Source organism: Lepidochelys olivacea (genome assembly GCF_965140295.1).
Source record: "Lepidochelys olivacea isolate rLepOli2 genome assembly, chromosome: 3".
Lineage (NCBI taxonomy): Eukaryota > Metazoa > Chordata > Testudines > Cheloniidae > Lepidochelys > Lepidochelys olivacea.
The window spans coordinates 155,460,808-155,473,144 of NC_140413.1; the positions used below are offsets into that span (position 1 = coordinate 155,460,808).

General features: G+C 42.1%; 1 protein-coding gene across 1 annotated transcript in view; it reads left to right on the forward strand.

Moving 5' to 3' along the window:
• Positions 1-12,337, forward strand: part of PLB1 (phospholipase B1) — a 117,849-nt gene that overhangs the window by 36,031 nt on the left and 69,481 nt on the right. The window contains exons 15-20 of the mRNA XM_084623038.1: positions 1,212-1,280; positions 1,809-1,889; positions 4,529-4,595; positions 7,230-7,288; positions 10,120-10,193; positions 12,270-12,313. Coding sequence (XP_084479164.1) covers positions 1,212-1,280; positions 1,809-1,889; positions 4,529-4,595; positions 7,230-7,288; positions 10,120-10,193; positions 12,270-12,313 — 394 coding nt within the window. The remainder of the gene's footprint in view (positions 1-1,211; positions 1,281-1,808; positions 1,890-4,528; positions 4,596-7,229; positions 7,289-10,119; positions 10,194-12,269; positions 12,314-12,337) is intronic.

The window sequence follows — 12,337 nt, forward strand, 5'->3', positions numbered from 1 at the left end:
CCAAACAAAAATGAAAGAATCAGGGTGGTGCCATTGCTCCGTCAGAGTTAAGATTGTGTTCCATTTTGTACTTAAATGGAAAGTTCAAGGCCCCCCCCCCCCCTTTTTTTACATTAAAAACAGTGTATCTGCCCAAATTTTCAGCATATAATCTCTCAGGAAAGCTTGAATTTTCTGAGCAGTTTCAAGAAAATCAGTTAATTAGTCTGAGCTCTAATCAATTAAAAATTGGCCCCTAAAAAAGGTTCACATTTTGAGTCTTGTGATTTTTGTGGGCTTGTGACAGGGGGTACCAGGCTTTCTCTGCCCCTTGCTGGAGGCGTTGCCTCCCTGACACAAAGGTGTCACTGGGGAAAAAGAGACCGTGAGTTTGCACCTCTGGGCACTGCTTAGAGAAGCCACTCAGGCTCTTGTACTGGTTGAGTCAACAGACTTGGTTCTCCAGGGGCTAAAAGGGTAGAGAGGAGGCAGTAGCCAACCAGGGCCTACTAGATGAAATAAGAAGGATTGCCTGCTTCTTCTGAGGGTGAATTCTGGTTGATACTGGGACAAGAGAAGAGCTCCCTTAACCTAACCCAAAGAACCCAGGCCTTCATCAGGGCCGAATAATCCAGCTGATTTGCGGTTAAAGCAGGCAATAAACTGGTGGTGGTGGAGTTTGAAAACCCTAGGGGCCCTTTTGAGTTGAATTTCAATCAATTGATAAATGACTAGCAAGGGGTGCTGGCACGAAAGGCTTTGCTCCTGGTGAACTTTGACAAGGCCCCTTAAAAACTATTCACTGTAGAAAGCCATCCTGCCTAAACGAATGAAGTGTGATTTTTCCAGAATATAAGGTAGATGGGGGAGGGAGGGAATTCTTGGGGAAGTGTGACCGTTAATGGTAGTGGGGAGACTGGGGAATGGGGTTGGAAGGCTGGCATCCCTACTGGGGCAGAGTTAAGGAGGTGGTGTTAGCTCTAGTGCGGAAATAGGTCATCTCCAGGTGGAGGAGTACGAAGCTGGTTATGTGAGATGCCTTAACTTTTCATTTCCTTGCTTTTGTGGTTTGATGTTATGCATAGAGCCAGCTTAAGTCACACACATCACAGTGTTTTTGTGTATTGGTATGTGACAGAGATGGGTCTGCAGTTAAACTCTAGATCCTAACACACTTGATTTACGGCTGCATCCCCTTGAGTATAAGACACTTGTGTTCTGTCCTCTTCTAGATGGAACCAGTTGGGAAGAAAGAGCATTATCATTATACAGAGATGCTTCGGGCCCAGTGCCCATCTCAGGTAACAGGACTTTCTTTTTAATGTGGGATTTTAACTGCCTCTTACAGAATTTCCAAGTTATCTAATTGTTTATACAGATGGGTGCCTTTTTTAAGAGACTACGGCTCAGTCCTAAATGTGTGGGGACACAGTTCCTGAGTCTGCTCACAAAGCTTTAGGTTACAAATGGCCTCTAAGCCTCTTAAACTATTTTGTATTGTTAAAATGTTGAACCAAGGATTTTTGCCTGAAAACTGGACTTCATGGCAATGTGTAGTTAAACCACCTTGCCACACTGGATCTTTCATAGTTGTTCAGATGCTGGGTGCATCTCGTCTGAAATGAATAAAGTGAATTATTCTTTAAAGGGAGAGAAGTGTCTGTAGTTGGATCAATTTCAGCAGTAAAACGGAGTCCCACACAAAGTGAAGCACTTGGACGAGTGGTGACTTGAATCAATTTTTTGTCTGATCTGAAAGTGGCCAATTGTCTTCAACAGCAGCTGATTGTCTTTCTGTTATGGCCATTAAATGTATCTTCTCTCTGCAGGAGTATCCATATTTGTTCACATACAGAAATAGTAACTACTCGTCTTCCCCTCGGACATCGCAGCCTGAAGCCCTGTCTCAGGTACAAAAAGCCTTGGCGTAGCGTATAAATTAATACGTGACTCCACTGGGTGGGTGGGGTTGGTACAAGAGTGTTGTTGTCTCATGAACATTATTACATGGGGACACTTGTGAATCCAAAGCCTGAGACTCTTTGCTTCCATGCTGTGAATGGCTGAGGACTAAAAGACTTATACTGTTGCCACATCCTTACCTAGTTGGATTTTTGTCGCATGGGCCAAATTGTCTTTAGTCAGCCTGAGGCCTTGTCTTGGCTGCTAAAAAGGGTGTGTTTTTTATCTCAAGGTAACTAACACAGATGAGCTATCTTGAAGTAAAAACACAGGGAAGGCAAGACAAGTTAGGTTTACTGCAAGATGAAGTAGGCAAGGTCAGCCTCAGGCTAACTGTTGTTGAGCTTAAATCAGGGGTAGGCAAACTATGGCCCGCACGCCGGATCCAACCCATCAGAGCTTTGGATTCGGCCCACAGGACTGCCGCCCCTGTGGCACCGCGGGCCCCATGCCACTCCCAGAAGCAGCTGGCACCACATCGCCCCTAGGGGACAGCGGGCAGAGGGCTCTGTGCACTGCTGGAACCCCGCCCAATGGGAGCTGCGGGGGGTGGTGCCTGCAGGCAAGGGCAGCTCACGGAGCCCCCTTCCTCCCCTGCACCCCAACCCCTTGCCCTGAGCCCCTTCCTGCACACCGCAACCCCTCCCACATGCAGCACTCCCTTCTGCACCCCAACCCCCTGCCCCAGCCCTACATTCATGGCCCTGCATGCAATTTCCCCACCCAAATGTGGCCCTTGGCCAAAAAGTTTGCCCACCTCTGGTTTAAATTGTGGTCCAACTGAGTTGCCTTGTTATCACAGTGGTTTTACCTTGGGATAGCTCACTCATCTTAGTTATCATGAGGTTAAAAAAAAAAAAAAGAACCTTTCTGGCCACAAAGACAAGGCCGAAGTGCAGAGATCCTGGGCAATGTTACTACAGTGCTGAACATTGCAAAGGTGATATTATCCATTGTCACGAGCAAGAGTTCAGTGTGCATCATGGACCAGCACCCCTAGGAACCCACGTGAGATGTGGGCTGGTACTGCATGTCCTAGGTCTGATTCTCATCTCACTTACTTTAGTGTAATGCCACAGATTTCATTAGTTACTCCTGACTTACACCTGCATAAGGAGCAACAGTATCGGGCCAGTCACTTTTCAGGGTGTGCAGAGATGAGAAGGAACAGTATGGCATGATGAAAAGCAGACCTAGAAGAGAAGGATTGGGCAAGTCATAAGGCCAAAGCACTCTCACTCAAACCAGATAACTCCCCACTTGGTCACTGTACTGGAGAGATATAGGACACACCCATGCTGGAGTCTTGTCCCAAGGAAATACTCACACCTAGATGCCAAGGGTCAATCTAAAAGTTACACCCTGCTGAGTGGGTGGCGGGATCCCAGGCCTGTCCATCAAAACCTTTAAGGAGATTGACACTAAAGGAGGTAACCGGATGGATAGGGGGCACTACACAAGTTAAGCTATATAATTGTCTAAATAAATGTTAATCAATTTATTTTATCCTCCTAGTTAGCAAAAAGAAGCACAAAATTCACAATAAAGGATATATTTAGTTTCAAATCAACATATTTTAATGGTTATCAATCAATGAGGATCCATCTTTCTTTCAGAAAATAGCTAAAAAGTACAAATGCAAAACATGATTAGAAATCAGTGATTTAAATCAAGTTTTCCTGCTTGTTGATTTGAATCATTATTAAAATTGGTGATATAAAAAAGCTAGGATAAAAAACCAAGGGGGATTAACTTTAGGACTCTCACTATCAAAAGCACAAGCCCCTACCATTTGAGACGAAGGAGCAATTCCGTTAGCCAGGGGAGGCTCTAGCAAGTTTGCCACCCCACGCAGTCGCCGCCGAATTGCCGCCGTCACCACAGCCACGGAGCTGCCGCCCAGAAGCCTGCCGTTAGCTATGATTGAGTAGCAGGCTTTTAATTTTATGGGCACCATCCGCCAGAAAGGTGGTGCATACACCCTAAGGCATCCTATAACACTTCTGTGACTTTGCCCTTAACTAGGGTTACAGTGCAGGAGTGAATACACAAAACAAACAAGACAAAATGAAAAAATCATGGTGGTATTGCACCAGCAAAGTTAAGGTTGCTTTTGGTTTTGCACTTGCAGGGGGAGTTCTAGCACGTGACTATGGGTGTTGATTATCCATGCTGGACGAAGGTTTCTGATACCCTGAGAGAGGGATTGGTGGTAAATGACCTGGTAGGAAGGCCGAGCCTTCACAAGAAGAAGGGGACCCCTGGACATCCAGAGGAAGCACTAGAGAGGTGGAAATTTAGCTTAGTCATGCCCAGGAGTTAGGGGATGCTCAAAACAGTGGGTCATCCCCTAACAGAAGCAAATCAGTTTTGAAGAGAGCCCAATATATAACTTGCCAAAAGCATAAGCCACCAGGTGTGCCTATTTATGTGCAATAATTAAATGGTGTGGAATTCAGTTTCACTCTAGGAAATTCAGGAAGATCTCAGTTTGTTTTTATATATAAATCCCTTGGGACACCAAACATTTATCACCATCTGTCCATAAAAAGCATCATGTAATGTCTCATACTGTGTGTACTTCCAGGAAAGGAGTTATGGGACAAGCATTCCCTGTTTTGATCGAAATCCCTCTAATACAGTTCCTGTTTCAGGTACAGATTTTTTAAAAATCTTTATTGAAGAGCTGTTTCAATTGATCTTAAAGGGACACTGTCAACTAGTTTTATGCACAAAATGTAACTTTTTTTGAAGTATTAAATGATTTCATTAATGTAAAAAATACTTCAGTAATAAAAGACGCAGCTTTAGGTAAGCTATTTAAAATTTACCCTGTGGTGTTTATAAAGCCACATACACAGAATTGGCCTTAAGTATAGGTGAACTACAAAGTGAAACTGGCAAAAGGCAGAAAATGAATCTAACTAGTCTGCCCAAGTAGTAGCATATGCAGTTATAATAAATCTGTACATCTTTAGCCCCATACAGTCAATGATCTCAAAGCATTCTCTGAACAGTAATGATTTAAGCCTCCGAGCGTTCCAATGAGTCAGTGAACTCTGATTATCCCCACTGGACAGATGGGGAAACTGAGGCACAGATAGCAGGCATAATGTTGCACAGGATAAGGAAGTAAAGGAACACCTAGGTATCTAACAACCCAGCTTACCCGCAAATGCCACCACCATCTCCAAAAAATTAAAAATAAAACAGTAAAAATGATGAAAAAAATTAGATATTTAGCGTTATTTCAGTTTAAACAGCCTAAGCTCAAGGAAACATATTTGAAACATTTTGGTTTTTGTAGTCCTTATCCCTTTACTTACAGGTAGTTTTCTCAGAGGTAGATGTGAATTACTGACAGATGCTTCCGGTATCACAGGTTTCTCTGACCTTAACCTTTAATGTGTTCTTGAGAGCTCCCCTGCAGACACAGAAGAGAAATGGATCATTGCAGACTCCTAGTATGGTTCCTGCTTTGCCACAGAGGGAGTTCTTTAGATAAGATTGAAAGACTCTTCAGTCAAATTTTGGTTAAATTATCTGGTTGGCTTAATATCAGTCAGGTTTGTATCTAAGTTGGATGTACTCTTCCCAGCTAAGTCACAGTTCACTAATCACATTGAATGGTCCACTCTGTAAAATACCTTGGAGTCATCAGCCTGCCTATAATTGCGGATGGTAGTGCTATCTAACAGTTAGTTCTGCTGACCATGGGCAAGAGAAATGGTAGTTTAATTTCCCCTATGTTCAGAACCGAAAGCGCTTTCAGGAGCCTGTAATGTTGTTCTGCAATTCAGAATTTACTGCTGTGATCTATTTTGTTCCTTTGGCAATTACAATTTTATGTGTTCTTTTTTCAGTATAGTATATTTTAATGGATAACTTTTCTATGTAAAGGTTCATTATGAAAGAAATAAATTAAAAAAGAGGCCAGTTATAGACCCAGGATATATATCACATTTTTAAGAAGTCAAGAAATAAATCAGATGAAGGGAAAACAAATGCTGTGCATATAGAAGATTTTTAATGTATCAAGGTCAATATATGCATATTGGTGCATTGCCTTATATTAAAATGAGAATCTTCTTTCAGTTTTATTTGTCTCACATCACAAATTGAAATATAGGTAGGCATGGCAAAATTTGACTTTTATTTTATTATTTAGACAGATATCTTTATTTTAAAGCATTTTTCTATTTTTATTAATTTTAAATGTTCACAGTTGTGCAAAATTATGGGTTTTAAGCATTTCACCCCCTATTTTTATCCATTTAAATTTTCACAGTTGTAGGAAACCACAGCAGGGGGAATCAGACAATGGGGATGGGGATCAGACAATTATTTTATAGTAGATGGTGAGATTTAAAGCTTTATAACTGTTAAAACGCATATCAAAATGTACCAAGTAAATATCCTTAACTCAAACTCTTAAGTTCTCAAGCTCCTTTTTTCCTTTGCCTATTGGTAAATTTCAACTATTGATGAAAATATTTTCTTTTGTCAGTTTCTGTGTACAGTGAAATTGACGTTTACCAACACTTACCAATAAAGATCTAATCCTTCCAAGCCTAAATGTAGGCCAGATTTTTCAAAAGAGCTCAGGGTTGAATTTTCAAGTGCTCAGAACTCACAACGGGGGTCAGATTTGCAAGAGAGCTCCGCTCTCATTCAGGCACCTAAATGTGGGTCATATTTTCAAAAGTGCTTAACTCAGCACTCACCATGCTGAACTCTTGAAAATTATTATTTTGTTGCCTAAATGGAAGAATGGCTTGCTTGAAAACCTGGCTTATAATGATAAGTTAAATGACAACCAGACAATAGGAGAAAATATGTGATACTTTTTCAGATCCAGCCTGGAATCTTAAGACTTCTGTGTGTTTCTCTCCCAGATGGATTTTGGTTTCCTTTTAAAAGCTGTAGCAATACCAAGCACCATTGCTGTCAGTGGAGCTGTGCCTGTCATCAGTCCATTTCTTGGGGCTTAATAAAAACCTTACTTTGGATAGATGTGGAGGGAAATCCCTTGGCCTTCTCACTGTAATTGGTTTGCAGCAGTGGGATCAAGACTTGGTCCAATGACTGCCCTCCTAACTGCTGAGTATTCTGATCAATGCCAGTATTTGTCAATTTATCATTCGAAGCATCTAGGGTCATGATGACCTGGCTTAACATGACTATTGAACTGGAGTCTCTAGAATGCTTCATACTTATCCCAAAGAAAAGTTCTTCCACTACAGTGTGATTTGACACTTCCCTTCTCCTCCCAATCTTTTTTTCCTTAGTTCACCGTTTGAGGCCGGCAGACATCAAAGTGATTAGTGCGCTGGGAGACTCGCTCACAGTAAGTGCAGATCACTGGATAACCATAGCTGAACTGAATGATATGTTGGGGGATATATGGGGGGAGGGATAGCTCAATGGTTTGAGCATTGGCCTGCTAAACCCAGGGTTGTGAGTTCAATCCTTGAGGGGGCCATTTAGGGAACTGGGGCAAAAATTGGGGATTGGTCCTGCTTTGAGCAGGGAGTTGGACTAGATGACCTCCTGAGGTCCCTTCCAACCCTGATATTCTATGATTCTATGATATGAGGACAGATGTGAATTCTAATGAAAGAGAATAGTACAAACACTGTTTTGCTCTGTTTGGCTACTCGTGTTCTCCATGCTGTCTTGTACCATGGTCCAACTATAACTGTTAATCATCTTACAGGTCTAATCTTTCTATGTGCAGAACTCCAATTTAAGTCAACAGGAATGCTGCACACAGAGAACTGGTGGATTATGCTGCACATCACATAAAAATGGTCAGGGTGAATTTGCTATAATTGCATACGTTTTTACAGCTCATAGCTAAAATCCCTAGATACTTACCTTCCTAACAAATAATAAGCAGCATAAACAAAATGTGCCAGTTCTCCAGATGGTATAAATTGGCATCGTTCCATTGGAGTCTATGAAGCTACTCCCATTTGCACCATCTCAGTGTTTGACCCAATGACTGAAGAGCCAAAGTAACATAGATCAGGTGTTGTGTATACTGCACCTCCGTGGAACAATAAGCAGGACTTCTTGTTCAGGCAGATTGTAACTGTCACAGTTCAGGGCAACTGTATTGCCCCATCCATGGTCTAGCAAGGGCACCCACTCTAGGCTCCCAGTTCATCAGCTGTCACCTCTCTTGGAAGAAGACCCGTTATTCTCTTCCTCTTGACTGGGGTTGTTCCAGGCTGCATGGTTCACTGCCTACACTGTGAGTTTCCCAAAAAGCCGGACTGCCTAAGCAGGCCTGCTTTGCTTTCTCCTCAGAGGCTATAAGCAGTGTAATTGCCCACAGTTATAAGGTACCACACAGCCCTTTCTAAGCAAGCACGTTCATTATTAATCAATACAGAGAAAACATATTACAAACAATACAAGGACATGCACTCATGCTAATAGACTTACTAGTGATCACTCCCAACTCAACAAGGACTCTGGCAGGTGATCTGTCTTTCAAACCCCACCAAGAGGTGTTTCTGTGGTTACAAGTTCATAACAGCTGTTACTCAGAACAAGCACACAAGAAGTAATTCTTCTGCTCTACTCCATGCTGATAAGGTCTCAACTGGAAAACTGTGTCCAGTTCTGGGTGCCACATTTCAGGAAAGATGGGACAAATTGAAGAAAGTCTGGAGGAGAACAACAAAAACGATTAAAGGTCTAAAAAACACAAGGAAAGATTGAAAAAAATGGGGTTGTTTAGTCTGGAGAAGAGATGACTGTGGGGTGGGGGACATAAATTTTCAAGTATATAAAAGGTTGTTACAAGGAAGAAGGAGAAAAATGTTCTTGTTAACCTCTGAGCACAGGACAAGAAGCAATGGGCTTAAATTGCAGCAAGGGCGGTTTAGGTTGGACATTAGGAAAAACTTCCTAACTGTCAAGGTAGTTAAGCACTGGAACAAATTACCTAGAGAGGCTGTGGAATCTCCATTATTGGAGGTTTTTAAGACAAACACCTGTCAGGGACGGTCTAGATAATACTTAATCCTACCTTAAGTGCAGGGGACTGAACTAGAAGACCTCTCAAGGTCCCTTATAGTCCTATGATTCTATGCATAGGTTAGCATTTTCCTTATACATCTGGTGTCTTTGATATTCAGAGACTGCAAATAAGCAATCAGCAGACAGTGCTTTTCTCCTCAGAGTGTAGCATCCATAGCTTGGGTCTGGAGGTGGGAATTTGCACTTGCTTCCCTTGAGTATTTCCTAGGAAATCCACTCAACTTTGTTTGCCCCAAAAGTTCCTTCTTGTCTGGCACATTGTGTAAAATGGTCTTTTAACACTCATAACTAAGGCTGCGTGTCTGTCACAGAGGTCATCGGAGTCACGGGAGGGGTCTCAGGGCTGGGGCAGGGGGTTGGGGTGCAGGGTGGCACTTACCTTGGCGGGGAGGCTCCCCGAAAGCAGCTAGCATGTCATTGCAGATCCTAGCTGGAGGGACCAGGGGCTCTGCGGTCTGCCGCCTACAGGCACCGCCCCCACAGCTCCCATTGGCTGCGGTTCCCAGACAATGGGAGCTGTGGAGCCGGAGCTCGTGGCGGGGGCAGCACCTGGAGCCTCCCTAGCCTTCCCTCCCACTAGAAGCTGCAGGGACACGTGGAGCTGGGTAGGGAGCCTCCCAGCCCCACCAACTCTCTCCCCCCAGCACCACCAGGGGTCCCAGGCCGTGCACCACCACCTGGCTCCCTCCCAGCACCAGCAGGGGTCCCGGGCTGCATGCTGCCGCCTACCCCACCCCACCAGCAGGAGTCCCGGGCCATGTGCTGCCAGTGTATTTATTCCTTTTATCTTAAATGAACTTAGAGCTGTTTTGGAAAGTTTCAAAAAACAGGGACAAATTGTCCTTGAAAAAGTTCCCATTTTTGACAAGCTCTAAATTAACTTCCCTTAGAAGTCAATCATGTCTAATGTGGGTAACACCTCTGCGTCATCCCATCAAGAATAGACAGGCTAGATATGAGTCAGTGGTGTGGAACTGAAATACCCTCAATCCTTTTAAGAACAAATACTGAATCTGGAGGGTAGCGTGGCTCATTAACCCCCCTTCTAATTGCTTTCATTATGATCAGATAGAGTGGATGGCTTTATCTGGAAGGTCTGTTCACTCTCTCCCTTTCCCTTGGTATCAGGCAGGTAATGGGGCAGGGTCCAAACCAAACAATGTTCTCGATGTTCTGACACAATACCGAGGTCTCTCCTGGAGGTGAGTGCCCTAAAATTCTGTCCCATCTAAATGTTTGTTTTTGTGCTTGGGGAAACTGTCATGGTGTCTGAACTCTGGGCCCTATGGCTGCTGAGATACACTTCTTGTCTGGCATAAGAATCTCCCTAGATTACTACTGAAAACACTGGAAAGAGCTTGTTGTGACAGACTGACAATGTCTTCCTGAATTATCCTATTCAGTTAGTAGGTGTTGATCTTATTAGGAAATAGTTAAGTGGGTTTTCCTGACTTGGGTCAGGTGATAGTCACCTGCCTCTGAATATAAAGGAAGTGCTCTCCTGAGAGGATCTAAGGTGTGGGCTGAGCACTCCCAAGGAGCATCCCAGCTTGGGGAGGAGCCTTGAGCTAAACTTTGTTCTTATTCATTTCTTTGTTGATAAAGCCAAATCCAAAGAGGGGAGTGCGTTTGGCTTCACTCTCTGTGTGGACTTTGTTTTAAAGCAGGCTGGGAGTGGCACCTGTTCACGTCTGTATTCTTGATAGGGAATAAGATTTTTCATTCATTTGAACAAACTTCAGCCCTCATTCCAAAGCTCCAGCCTTGCATATGCACACCTCCCATGCGAAGTCAACGGGAGTTCTACCTGCAAATGGACTGCAGAATTGGGTCCCCATTGCTTCTCTCACTCCACAAAAGGTCAATATTTCTCCTGACCCTTTCCCCACTCTAGCTACATTATACAATCCGTATAGGCCTGGACTTTTACATCTGGCACTGGTATTTACTACACAGTTCAAAAGCGCCATATTGAGAATAACAATATTCTCTATTTTTTGTAACTATGAAAACTTTTATGTTTTAACTGTAATCTCAGCATGTTTTTCCCATCATTTTCACTCGTGCATTTGTAATTAGAAATATCAACTAGTGTAGTGTATTAAAATACCCTCATTCCAGATTAAAGGAACACTGTACAAGTAATATAGGCCCAACTTTTTAGGCTTTATTTTTTAAGGAGGAATTTGAAAAGGACATCTTTATAAAAATCTAATAACAGATGGATCTCCCTAATTTTTTTTTAGTACAAACACTTTTTAATAATGTAACATTCCACATTATTAGAAGCAGAATTACAGAAGAATTACTAGTTCAGGAGAAAGTGTAAATGTATAGAAACAGAAAGTGAAACTGACAAGTCTAGTTTCTTTCTTCAAACTGAGTGAAATAGAAAAATATATGTATATAGTGATCACTCTTTAATCCAGTAGACCCTCAAAGTTACAAACACCTTGGGAATGGAGGTTGTTTGTAACTCTGAACAAAACGTTACAGTTGCTCTTTCAAAAGTTTACAACTGAACATTGAGTTAATACAGCTTTGAAACTTTACTATGCAGAAGAAAAATGCTGCTTTTAGCCATCTTAATTTTAAATGAACAAGCACAGAAATGGACCTTGTCAAATCTTTTTTTTTAAAACTTTCCCTTTTTTTTTTTTTTTTTTTTAGTAGCTTACATTTAACATGTACGGCACTGTATTTGCCTTTCTTTAATTTTTTTAAAATTTTTTTGGCGGGGGGTCTCTGCAGCTGTCTGCATACTTCCGCTTCCAAATGAGGTATGTGGTTGCCTGGTCAGTTCATAACTATGGTGTTGGTAACTCTGAGGTTTTACTGTCTTTACAGTGTTACCTATTTACTAACATTACCAGTATACAGGCATAGTATGAATACTATAGTCATGATAATAACTCACAAAGGATAATTGTATAGATTTTAAAGGGGAACACTATAGCAGAAATGGTGGAAACTACATTCAGTGTTTAAAATTCTCTCATTTCTTTCACTTAAAAGACTTTGACATTCTGTTTACATGACACCTTTGATTTTCTTGTGGCAAACGTACAATGTGAGGCATGCACAGAGAGTCCGTCTTTAACAAATTTTATAACCAACAATAAGGATCGCAGCCTGTAATTTTCTTCGTCTGTGTATATGTATATACGCATAGAAACACCGTTAGGGGACGCTCTATTACTTATTCCAATACCTTAGAAAGTAAATACTGGTGACTAAAATTTTTGAAATATTTTTGCTTGTTTATTTTCATATAACAGTATTGGAGGAGATGAAAACATAACCACAGTCACGACACTAACAAGTAAGTACCTGTTTCCCTAACGTT